The 12,630-nt window shown below is 35.0% G+C and overlaps 1 protein-coding gene across 2 annotated transcripts; it reads left to right on the forward strand.

Moving 5' to 3' along the window:
* The first annotated feature begins 466 nt into the window (after positions 1-466).
* On the forward strand, positions 467-10,077 carry LOC108326020 (protein CHROMATIN REMODELING 8). Of its 2 annotated transcripts, XM_052875609.1 has the most exons (8): positions 467-1,032; positions 1,225-1,776; positions 1,968-2,370; positions 3,097-3,964; positions 7,262-7,871; positions 8,264-8,731; positions 9,047-9,274; positions 9,357-10,077. In XM_052875609.1, the coding sequence occupies exons 1-8, from the start codon at positions 943-945 to the stop codon at positions 9,384-9,386; spliced, it is 3,249 nt and encodes a 1,082-aa protein (XP_052731569.1). In that variant the 5' UTR covers positions 467-942; the 3' UTR covers positions 9,387-10,077. The 2 variants fall into 2 exon arrangements, with proteins under 2 accessions (XP_052731569.1, XP_017414734.1); XM_017559245.2 differs by having other exon boundaries at positions 469-1,032; positions 9,047-10,077.
* The last annotated feature ends 2,553 nt before the right edge of the window (positions 10,078-12,630 follow it).

Below are 12,630 nucleotides of genomic sequence, written 5' to 3' on the forward strand. Positions count from 1 at the left end.
GTATTTGAGTTTCCATACAACTAAAAATATCAACTAGTGAACTTTCTGAAGTGGTGGAGAAAATTTCGTCGGTGTGGAGGTTATGAGAGAGAACACTTTCAAGAACAAGAAGGTGTATAGGTTTTTGGAGGAATGAAAACAGCATTTTGCAATGGTGTGGTGAGGAGAGAAGAGAGCTTTAGTCAGTGGTGAAGAAACCACATAAAGCAGTTTTGAGAAGAAGGTGCAAAGGCTTTTTAGAAAATGAATTAAGAGAAAACGTGAAACTTATTATAGTCTTAATTTCGTGTTAGTTTTTTTTTTTTAAATTTAAATGCGTCAATGATATGCTGACACATGATATTTTCAAATTATTGTTAAAATTTGATTGTTAAAGTATTTTTTTTTCGTAATTATGTGATATCGTTTTCTTAGATATTGATAAGTAGATGTAAGTAGACCAATATAAAATAAAGGGAGATAAAACTTTATTTATGTAAACAAAGTGTTAGGAATTGATTGTGAGAGTATCTAGAGAAGAGAGGGTTTAGAGTTTTCAAAGGATTGTTAAATACAGTGTTAGGGATTGATAATGACGTAAGGGTTTCTGAGGAGAGGGTTTAGATTTTTCAAAGAATTTTTAAATGAATTCTCATTGAACAACACAAGTTTAATCTTGCGCAAGAGGCAAAACGACGATTCATTCCTTGCGTTAAGACGTGGGATCACCACAGGGGGCGAAATATTGGGGGTGAAACGGAAACAAAACACAACGACGGTGTCACCCACGCTTCTCCCCGAAACGGGAATCGAAGAAGACGAAGAAGCTTTTTTCATCTGAATCGGAATCGTCGAACAGAAATTGAACGTTTTTGAGTTACGGTTAATATGATAAGCGTTTTCTGTTTTGGAATCAAGGTCACGATGATTACCGCGAGAATTTGCTAACGTTTAAACAATTCGATGGAGGAAGAGGAGGATCGAATTTTGCTCTCTTGTTTGGGCGTAAAATCTGCCAATCCCGAAGACATTGAACGCGACGTTTTGGAAAAGGTATATATCATTAGTTTCTGCCTCTTCACGTTTTTATTTGTTATCTGCATTTTAGTTCGAGTTTTACTGCTTCTATTTCCTTTGAAATCGATTTGCATGTTTAATTTAGAACTCTGTTGAAATTAATAGCATAGTGATGTAAACTTGAAACAAAACCTTAAGATTTGACGGTAGAAAATGTTTAACTTGTAGGCTACTAAGAATGATTCAGTGACCGTTACTGAGGCTGAAGGTAGTGCCGAAGAAGAATGTTCTGATTTACCTGAAAATGTCGATCCATCGACTAATGCTAAAGCTGAACTTCATCAGAAGTTGAGAGCTGTTCAATTTGAAATTGATGCCGTTGCCTCCACCGTTGAGCGGTTGAGAAATGTGGAAAATAATGAAGAATGTAGTGATGCTGGTGAAGACGACTTGGTGTCGTCGTTTGCTGAGGTTGATTCCTCCAACAATTCAAATCTTCAGTGTGCTCTTGCTGCCGATAGGTTGAGGAGTCTGAAGAAGACGAAAGCTCAACTAGAGAAAGAGCTTTTGAATTTGTCCAAGGATGATGCTTCCAAAAGTGTTGAGGATGAACAATTGATCTTTAGTTTAGTTAGGGAAGAACGGAAGCCCAAGAGGAAGGTTAAAGAAGATAAAAAGTCAGACAAAAGCAAGGGAAAACGACTTAAGAAAGTTTCGTTTGACGATGATGTTGATTTTGATACTGTTCTAGATGCAGCTTCTGCCGGCTTTGTTGAAACAGTGAGTTTTACTTTTTATGATCACATTTTTTTTGCCGTACTTTGTCATTTTTTTTGGTCTAAAAGAATTGGTGATTAGAAGGGGAGAACTCGATTTATATGAAGTACTATGAGTATACCAAATTTTAAGGATATAATACTTGGTGGAGGTAGTAACGGAGAACTCATTTTCTACTACTTCATATGACTTAGGAAAGGGATGAATTGGTGAGAAAAGGAATTTTAACCCCTTTTCATAAGTTAAAGGGCTTTGAGCGCCGTTTTCAACAACCAGAAACATCAGCTAGTCGTGATGCAGCTGAGGAGGAAAATGCTAGTGATCTTGCTGCTGCCAGTGTTGAAAGAGCTGCCAAATCTATGTATGAGGCAGCAAGATCTCGCCCAACCACCAAGCTGCTTGAGCCTCAAGATGCACCGAAGCTTGATGCACCCACTTTTCCATTTCGCAGGCTCAGGAAACCACTACAATCTTCCAAAGCTCTAGATAGAGAAATGGAGCTAAATAAAGATTCAAAAAGGAAGAAGAGGCGGCCTCTGCCTGGAAGAAAGTGGACCAAGCGTGTTTCTTGTGATGATACACATACGGAAGAAAGTGGTATGTTTAAAATGTAATGTTCTTATTGAAAAATTGGATCAAATTCTTATTTACCTGGACATCAAGAGAATGAAAAATATGAAAAAGTAAATTAGTCTTATAACTCCATTAATTTTCCTATCTGGTAATAAAGTTGCAGGCCCCATGATGCACTCAAATAATCAAGAGGAGCTAAACTATAGTGATTTTACATGTAACTTCATATTAAGCTTTGACAATGCCTTTATTAGAGATGCCAATATAGAGAAATAATTCAACCTAGTTGCATTTGGTTATATTTTAAAAAATTTAGCATGGATATATCTTTTGCCATAATTATTATTTCCTATCAGCATTTGATTTTATGCAAAAGGCGATGCATCTTTTTTTAGTGCTTTGTTTCTAGTGCTATATGTATTTGTTGCTTGCAGTTTTAAAACGCCTGTTTTGCAATCTAAATTTTTGTCGCTTAAGAGTGTATGTGTATAGATAAGTCATGTGTTGATAGTGGATTATACATTCAACGTATTTCCTAGACCAATATTCCCGTTTCGAAAGATTTTGAAAGTAAATTCTAATAAAATAAAGCATGTGCATTGGCCATGTGTTGATGTGAGGAAATATTATGTGATGTATCATAAACTTGTTCCACTTTTATTTCACTTTAGAATTTTGGTTTGCATTAGTATTATATACAAGTCTGTTTTTGTTCATAACATAATTCAATTTATTGATTTGTTTTTTCAGAAAATGCAGATGGTTGCTTAGATAGTTCCAGTTTTGAAAATTTAGAAGAACAAGGCATTGATCTTGATGATCATGAATCTTATGTAACGTTAGAAGGTGGGCTGAAAATCCCTGATAAGATATTTGAAGCTCTGTTTGACTATCAAAAGGTTGGTGTTCAGTGGCTGTGGGAATTGCATTGCCAAAGAGCTGGTGGAATTATTGGTGATGAGATGGGACTTGGTAAAACTGTCCAGATCTTATCTTTTCTTGGTGCACTGCACTATAGTGGCATGTACAAACCTAGCATTATTGTCTGCCCTGTTACACTCTTGCGACAGTGGAAAAGGGAAGCTAACAAGTGGTACCCAAAATTCCTTGTAGAGCTTTTACATGAATCGGCTCAAGATTCAGCTCCTAGGAAGAAGCGAGCTAAATCTGAAGAAACAGACTGTGAAACCAATAGTTCAAGTGACAATGATTATGAAAAAAGTGAACCATCTAGAAACACAAAAAAATGGGAATCCCTGATAAATCATGTCATGAGATCAGAATCTGGATTACTTATCACCACTTATGAGCAGCTCAGAATATTGGGGGATCAGTTGCTTGATATTCAATGGGGTTATGCAGTTCTTGACGAAGGGCATAGAATAAGGAATCCAAATGCCGAAGTTACCCTCGTTTGCAAGCAGCTACAAACTGTACATCGAATCATAATGACTGGTGCACCTATTCAGAATAAACTGACTGAACTATGGTCATTGTTTGATTTTGTTTTTCCTGGAAAATTGGGTGTTTTGCCTGTATTCGAAGTTGAATTTGCAGTTCCTATAGCAGTTGGTGGGTATGCAAATGCTACACCTCTTCAAGTATCCACCGCATACAGGTGGGTCAATATTTTTCTTTTGTTGGTGCAAAGGTATAATTTTAGAAGGGTTGTTGTAATTTGAGATAATATATTTAGAATCTTCCTAATTAGAGGAAATAGCTATATAATCTTTTATTTTATTTTACTTTCCTAGTTTCCCTATTTCCCTTTTTAGGAGAATTAGATTATTATAAATAAAGAGTATCAAAATGTATTTTTTATGATGGAGAATAATAAATCACTCTTATTTTCAACTTGGTATCAGAGCTTGTTTGATCCGCTTCTGCTGTCTTTGCTGTCCGCTGCCGGTCGGCCGCTATGGTCGCCGCCGGCTCCTAAAAGTCTCTTCTTTAACATGTGTTTTTAATGGGTTCCAATTATCCTAGTCAAGTTCTGCCTTAGAATTCTGGCTTTCTTTCCAGTATTACCAAATATAGAGTTTATTTGAGTATGATCAGAATGGGATTCGAACCCATTCCCTTTCGGACCAGTAGTTGAAACTGGTGCTTTAGATCTGTTGATGACCAATCAATTTTGGCTCTTTTTGGCATTCTTATTGACTTGCAGTTGAATCAAAGAGACCGAAAGTCTCTTCTTCGAAGAACCCATGAAAGACCACTGCCTTCACTGTTTATTCCGCCGTGCACCGTGCTCTTCGCCATCGACCACCATTGTCCTCCGTACGCCGCTAGCCACTGTCCACCGCTGGCCACCGTCGCACTTTCGTCGGGTGACCAGCGGATCTGGACTGCATCCTTAAGTGACGGCCAACCACGTCGGTTTCGAGGGCTACCTTTCATTCACGCGCCGCCACAAGCGCCAAATTTGTCCGATCGTTGCCGGCCACCGTCACAGTTTCGATTGGTGACCAGCGAATCTGGATCGTCTCTTCAAGTGCGACCTAACCCTGGTGGTCGACGTCTCTGTCTCGTCCGCATGCGCCGTCATGCGCCTCCTCTCTCTGGTAGATCTCGGACGCGTGTTCATCACGCACTGCCGTCCCTGTTTCGGAATCACACCGCGCCACTTCCGGTTGTTGCTGCCGCCACAGACAGGAGTCTCGCTGCTTTGCGAGCTACTGTCAATCTCTCTGCAACCCTTGAACAATCTTTCTTTTTTATCTTCGGGTGTTCCACCTCCAATCCAACTTGGAGGAGTTGGAATCCATGCACACATCTTCTTGGGACCAAGCGAGTGCTCTTCCTTTCCTTGCTGCTGCATTGATTCGACTTGTGAGCCACTGACCTGTCTCCACCATTCTCTCGATGCCACTGCATCACCTCTTTCTTGGATTGTTGACTTTCTTCTTGGGCTTAAGTTTAGTGCGTCACTTCTTTGGGTCTTTTGATACCATCATAAGTCCCAATATTTGGTGTTTTGGTTTCTGCCATGTGAAAGGATCTTTTCACCGCCAATGCCTTGTTGTAACAGCTCACTGAGAGTTGTTCTATGAGACCGCCTGCTGATTTGGCTCGTTCGATGTTAGGGGTTTCAGATTTGTCCCCAAGTACGGATCGGTTCTCACCAGTTCTTCCACCTTCACGTTCTGTCATTGACGTGCATATGACGTTTAGTCGTGAGGGGAAGAAAAGTTTCAGCCGTTGTAGGATGGTTAAGTCCCTACAAGTTTGTTGCTGTTAGCCACTGTAGGGCAGTTCAGTTCCTACAGGTTTGTTGTTGTTCAGGGCAGTTAAGTCCCTAAAGGTTTGTTGTTGTTCAGGACAGTAAAGTCCTTGAAGGCTCGTTATTGTTAGGGCAGTTAAGCCCCTAAAGGTTAGGACAATGAAGTCCTTGAAGGTTCGTTGTTGTTAGGGCAGTTAAGTCCCTAAAGGTTAGGACAATTAAGTCCTTGAAGGTTCGTTGTTGTTAGGGCAGTTAAGTCCCTAAAGGTTCGTTGTTGTTAGGGCAATTAAGTCCCTAAAGGTTCATTGTTGTTCAGGGTGGTTAAGTCCCTACAGGTTTGTGGCTGTTAGCCTTTGAAGGCCTCCCATATGTTACTCATGGAAATCATGTTCTTGAAGTTTTGTTGTTGTTCGCCACTATTGATGGAAATCCAGTCCCTGCAGTTTGTTGTTGTTCGCCACTGGTGGTCCTTCATCCGTTCTTGTAGTTTGTTGTTGTTTGCTGCTGCAAGTCATCATCCATTTTTGATGGAAATCTCTCTCGTCCATTGCTGTCCAAGTTGAAGTTTCATGGTGCTAGTTCGCCCTCGTCCATTGCTGTCCAAGTTGAAGTTTCATTGTGCTAGTTTGCTTTTGTCCATTGCTGTCCAATTTGGTTTATTGACGTTCTCTACAATTGAGTTTGACTATTCCAAGCTTGGTTCATACAATCTTGTATGATCCAGCTTGAGGGGGAGTGTTGTAATTTGAGATAATATCTTTAGAATCTTCCTAATTAGAGGAAATAGATATATAATCTTTTATTTTATTTTACTTTTATAGTTTCCCTATTTTCCCATTTAGGAGAATTAGATTATTACAAATAAAGAGTATCAGAATCAATTTTTTATGATGGAGAATAATAAATCACTCTTATTTTCAACTAGGGTTATGTTAAAAATTTGGTCTTTATGGTCCCTACCATTAACTAAAGTTATAAAAGTGTTAAATTTTTGTTAAGTTTACCCCTACTGTCATTTCAGACAAATGTTTGATACTGTTGTAATTTGGTTGACAACAGTGGAGACCATTTTATAAATATAATTTTTTTATGTAACAACTAAAATGTAGAGGTTTAATTTTTTTTTTGTGTAGGGACCAAAATAAAAAATGGTGTCAAATATAGAGACCAAATATTTAATTTAACCATTAAAACAAACCTTTTACTGGTGTAAATTTCCTCCTCCATTATTAAATTCCATAACCAATTTTCATAAAAAGTGCCAGAAGGGAAAATTACTCACTGGTAGATTTATGGATGCACCAGATAAATAAGGTTAAGGTGGCCAGTTTTCATATCCTTTTTGTTATCACTAGAAAGTTTATCAATGTTTACTGAAGTCGGAGAAGAATAATTCGAAATTTATCCAAAAATATGGATGTCTTTTGTTCATAAACTGGAAATGTTTTTCCAGGAATTTCTCTATTGTACTTCTTCAAACAAAATTTAAGGCATTGTATTGTTTTAATAATAAGCTACAACAGGTAACCAATCATGATCCTTTGATGTGTGGGAAAATGAAGCAAATGAAGTTGTTGTTCAATATTTTTAATTAGATTGTTTGCATATTTCATCTAGGAATATTGAACTAGTTAACTTTGAAGGTAAGTCTCTAATACCAAAAATAATATTAATATTCTTGTCATTTTTTAGGTGTGCTGTGGTGCTGCGTGATTTAATCATGCCTTATCTTCTCCGACGGATGAAGGCTGATGTGAATGCCCAACTTCCAAAGAAGACGGAGCATGTTCTATTTTGCAGCCTTACACCAGAACAAGTATCTGCTTACAGAGCATTTTTAGCTAGCACTGATGTGGAGCAAATATTGGATGGACACAGGAATTCTCTTTATGGAATTGATGTGATGCGCAAGATCTGTAACCACCCTGATCTACTTGAAAGGGATCATGCCTTCAGTGATCCAGATTATGGAAATCCAGAACGTAGTGGGAAAATGAAAGTTGTTGGTCAAGTGCTTAATGTTTGGAAGGAACAGGGTCACCGTGTTCTCCTTTTTACTCAAACCCAACAAATGCTTGACATTTTTGAGAATTTTTTGACATCTTCTGGTCATGTTTATCGGAGAATGGATGGTCTTACTCCTGTTAAACAGAGAATGGCCTTAATAGATGAATTTAATGCCTCAAGTGAAATATTTATTTTCATTTTAACGACCAAAGTTGGGGGTTTGGGGACCAATCTTACAGGTGCAGATAGGGTGATCATCTTTGACCCTGACTGGAATCCCTCAAATGATATGCAGGTAGGTTTGTACTGAATACATCCTTTTGTGGAAATTTTTGAAAATTGAATGAACTTCCCTTCCACCATGTTCACTTAGCCGGTTGGTTATAAATCATAGGAAAACAGCAAAAGTTGCGTTTATATATTTTATGGCATGGGGATTACGGGATAGAGAAATTAGGAATCAATGGGCATAGAAGGGTGAAGCATACAGTGGATTCTTTTATCTCCTTATTTCATTCCATCCTTAACCATGTATCTGACTAAACAAACAAGTTTTTGGAGTAAAATTGTCCGACGTTTATATTTGTGAAATTGTTTCCATTTTCTTATTATCATGGAAGATGTTGTTGTGGTTTCAAATTTAAATCCTAAAATGTTTAGTAATAGGATACTAATTTCTTTTAACAGGCCAGAGAGCGGGCTTGGCGTATTGGTCAGAAGCGGGATGTAACCGTGTATAGGTTGATAACACGGGGAACTATTGAGGAGAAAGTGTATCACCGTCAGATTTACAAACATTTTCTTACAAATAAGATATTGAAGAATCCACAACAGAAAAGGTTCTTTAAGGCCCGGGATATGAAAGATCTTTTCGTACTTAACGTGGATGGAGAAACTGGGTCAACTGAAACTTCAAATATTTTTAGTCAAATATCTGAAGAAGTGAATGTCATTGGGACACAGAAAGAAAATAAGGATAAGAATGAACATAGCCAAACTGCCAAACTGGATTCTGAGGATGTTGCAGTTAATAATGATGACAAGTCAGAGAGAGGATCTTGGGAGGGGAAGGGGAAAGAGAAGGTTGAACTTTATAACGGGGTTGATGATGGAACAGATATATTGAAAAGCCTTTTTGATGCCAATGGGATACATGTAAGTTTCTTCTCTGCATACGAGTGTTTCAGCGTACATCCAGTTTTATCATGCATCATTATGTTTATTAGACTAATTCTAGTAAAACTACACCCTGTTGCACAACTTCAAGAACTAAGATAATTATGAACAATGCTAGCATACTATATGATTTGATTTTGTACTGTAATTACATTTACCATGCTCTGTGCCTCAGGCTAGTTTAGAATGTGATACTACCATATTAGCATGTTTCTTGTTATAGAGTGATGCTTTTTACTTTGTAGTACTTCTTTTCTGTGTTTCCTTTGTAATAAACCTGTTCTATGATGGTAGAGTGCCGTGAACCATGATTTGATCATGAATGCCCATGATGAGGAGAAGATGAGACTTGAAGAGCAAGCATCCCAAGTTGCTCGAAGAGCTGCAGAAGCTTTACGTAAGTCACGAATGCTCAGAAGCCATGATAGTGTATCTGTTCCCACGTGGACAGGAAGGTCAGGAACTGCTGGTGCACCATCATCTGTTCGTCAGAAGTTTGGTTCAACCGTGAATCCCCTATTGGTAAGTAAAAGCAAGGTATATGACGAGTTACCCAGCAAGGGAACGACAAAATTAAATGGATTCGCTGCTGGGGCATCCGCAGGTAAAGCTTTATCTTCTGTCGAACTTTTAGCTCAAATTCGAGGTAACCAAGAGAAAGCCATTGGTGCTGGGCTCGAACATCAGTCTAGCATGTTGTCAAGTTCCACGAATCAAGCAAGATCTGTAGATGTTAGATCTTCCAGGGCTACTGCAAGTTCATCTGGATTACAACCTGAAGTATTGATTCGGCAAATCTGCACTTTTATACAACAGCGAGGGGGTAGTTCTGATTCAGCCAGCATAGTTCAGTATTTTAAGGAACGTATTCCCTCACAAGATCTTGCCCTGTTCAAGAATCTGTTAAAGGAAATTGCGACTCTGCATAAAGGATCAAATGGATCTCATTGGGTTCTGAAACCAGACTATCAATTCTGATATCAGACACTACCAATAGGAGTGAGTTATTTGCCAATATTCCTATGCCAACAGTAGACTCTGAAGCATGCTTCTTCGTGCTGTCGTGGTTTATTCTTTTACTGATGTTAGTTTATGTATGAGACAGTCTCGAAGAATGCCTGTAGAGCCCGTTTTTGAGTTCTTAGCTCAATTTTGCACACGGAAAAGGGACAAATAGTTTCACAGGCACCTCTATGGAGTGCGGTAAATAGTAGTTTTGTAAAGCCGCATGGTTATTTCTATTTTTATTCATTTGGTTATCTAAGTAAAGAAAGCCATGTAGAGACAATTCCTTTAACATCAATAATACTTCCTTTTAATCTTAACTAAGCATTCTCATGTGTAGACTTATTAAATTAATCTATTTAATAGGATTTGTTCTTAGTTGAAACAAAATAAGTCTACAAAATAAAAAAAATTCTTATTAAAGAAATATATGGGACTAAATTTTTTTATGGATCTTCTTTTAATATGTTTCACTATTTTATTTTTAATAATATTAAAAAAGTTTCTGATTAAGTTAATATATTAGTTTAATTGATACTATAATTTAATCATAGTCATACATTTCTAAATCAAATTTTGTAACTATATTAACATTTATTTTTTATCTTATAAAATTGTGTATTTTTATTCAATTTTAATATACGTTTATATTATATTAGCATTAATTTGATTTTTTTATGGATAATTCTTTTGAATTGAGACATACTTAATTATATTTTAGATATCAAAACTAAAAATAAAAACTTATTTATATTAATTATTTTAAATGGTTTATCAAAATAAATTCATAAAATTTAAATTAATCTAATTTAATCTCTTAACTTTATAATAAACATCAACGTAATTATTTTCGTGTACTACTCATACAGACTATTAACAAATTGTCAACATAATGATGTGATATTTTTTCTATATTAAATTTTCTTTAATTACTATTTTAAATAATTGAAATATGAAATAATTTATTTATTTTTTATTTCAAATTTTTCATTTTTCCAAAATTTTAAATTTATATAACTTTTTATTCGTAATATACTTAATTACTACTTATAAAAATAAAATGTAATAAATTACTATCTACTAAAATAAATTAATTACTATCATTAGTGTTGAATATAGTAAAAAAACATAGTAAAAAATTGTCTAAGATTAATATTTTTCGGGTTGAATATATACATAAGATGTTATATTTATAATAGAAGAAATATGCACTAAATCCAAAAAGAAATGAAATAATAATAAACTAATTAAAGATAAAAGGTAAAAATAAGATATCTAATAATCTAATATATCTAACACTCTCATTTAAGCTGGTGCATACAAATTGTATGTACTAAACTTGTTACAAATATAATCAATTGTTGATCTCGTAAAGACTTAATAAAAATATATGCTTCTATGCTCGAGTAATACCAAATTATTAATGATTTCGAATACGACATAAAAGACGATATACCATTCTAGAAGACTCCTTTGAACAACAAATCCAAGAGATTGCTTCATATAAATATCTTCTTGCAAATTGTTATTGAGGAACACGTTAACATCCCGTTAATAAAGAAATCATTGTTGAAGAGTCACCATGGTAATAAATAAACCAACAAAAAGTCATCTTTGTCACTCCAGAAAAATATATATGAATGGGTCGGATGCATCGGGTGATAGAAGAGAATTCATAAAAAATGAATGGTCAAATGTGTCGGCGATAGAAGAAAATTCATAAGAGACCATAACGGAAGAAGTCATGAATGAACAAGAGAGAAATCCTAAAAAATCAAGATTCTCCAATCAAGACACCAAGCAGAGATCCTTAAAGAGAAGAAAGAGGCGACCTCAACACATTGAATCACAGTTGGAGAAGAGATGAGACATGTGACGAGATAGGGAACAAATATGCAACTTCGAGAGGCATATAAGAGTGCGTAGGAGATCCAATGAAAGTGTTGTTGACGACTAGGTGATCACCTGATTGAGACTATCAAAATCATGTGGTCGTCAGTCGAAATTGACAAAAAATATTTCATAAAAGAACTTTATTCTCTAAATACTATGTTAAATATAATAAAAAATTATATTTGGATTAATCTCATTTATTGAATATACATTGATATTGTATTTATGATAAAAGAAATATGAACAAAACTTAAAATATAAATAAAGAATAATAAATAACTAACAATAAAACATAAAAAATAAGATACATAGATATAGAAAATAACTTTCATATATAAAATTAAATTAGTATTAATACTTTTTTAACGTTTATAAACAAGTATTATATAATATTATAATTCCACATTTATATATCTAATATGAATTTTATAAATTGTAATTTGTAATTCAAAGGTAATAATAAAACGTAAGAAGTTATTAGATTATTACAGTAGTAGTTTTAAAATTGCCAGTATAATCATGTACACTAATTTTTTTTAGTATTTCTCCCTGTTTTTCTCCATATTTTTTCATCTACTTCTCCATATTTTTTCCTACACCTTTACATTTCAAAAATAACATTTTTCAAAGAATTTTAAAATTCATTGAAGTTTTCAAAAAATTATTCAACAAATATCAAAATTGAAGAAATTTTTTTTTAACGAATTTCAAAATTTATTAAAAGAAAAAATTTTAAACGAATTTCAAAATTTATTAAAAGAAAAGAAAGTGAGATGTAAGATTTTTTTTGGACTTTTTGAAATGCAAGAGATAATTTTAAAATTGAAAAAAAAAGTGAGAATACAAGAAAAAAAAATGTGAAGAGGTGTATGAAGAAACACTTTTTTCCATCTAAAATGTCACATGACATTTTCAGAAAATTAATGATTTACTCTTAATCATTTAAAAATCAAATTCAACTTCTTAAAAACAGGTCTAGA

The sequence above is a fragment of the Vigna angularis genome, chromosome 3, assembly GCF_016808095.1.
Source record: "Vigna angularis cultivar LongXiaoDou No.4 chromosome 3, ASM1680809v1, whole genome shotgun sequence".
Lineage (NCBI taxonomy): Eukaryota > Viridiplantae > Streptophyta > Magnoliopsida > Fabales > Fabaceae > Vigna > Vigna angularis.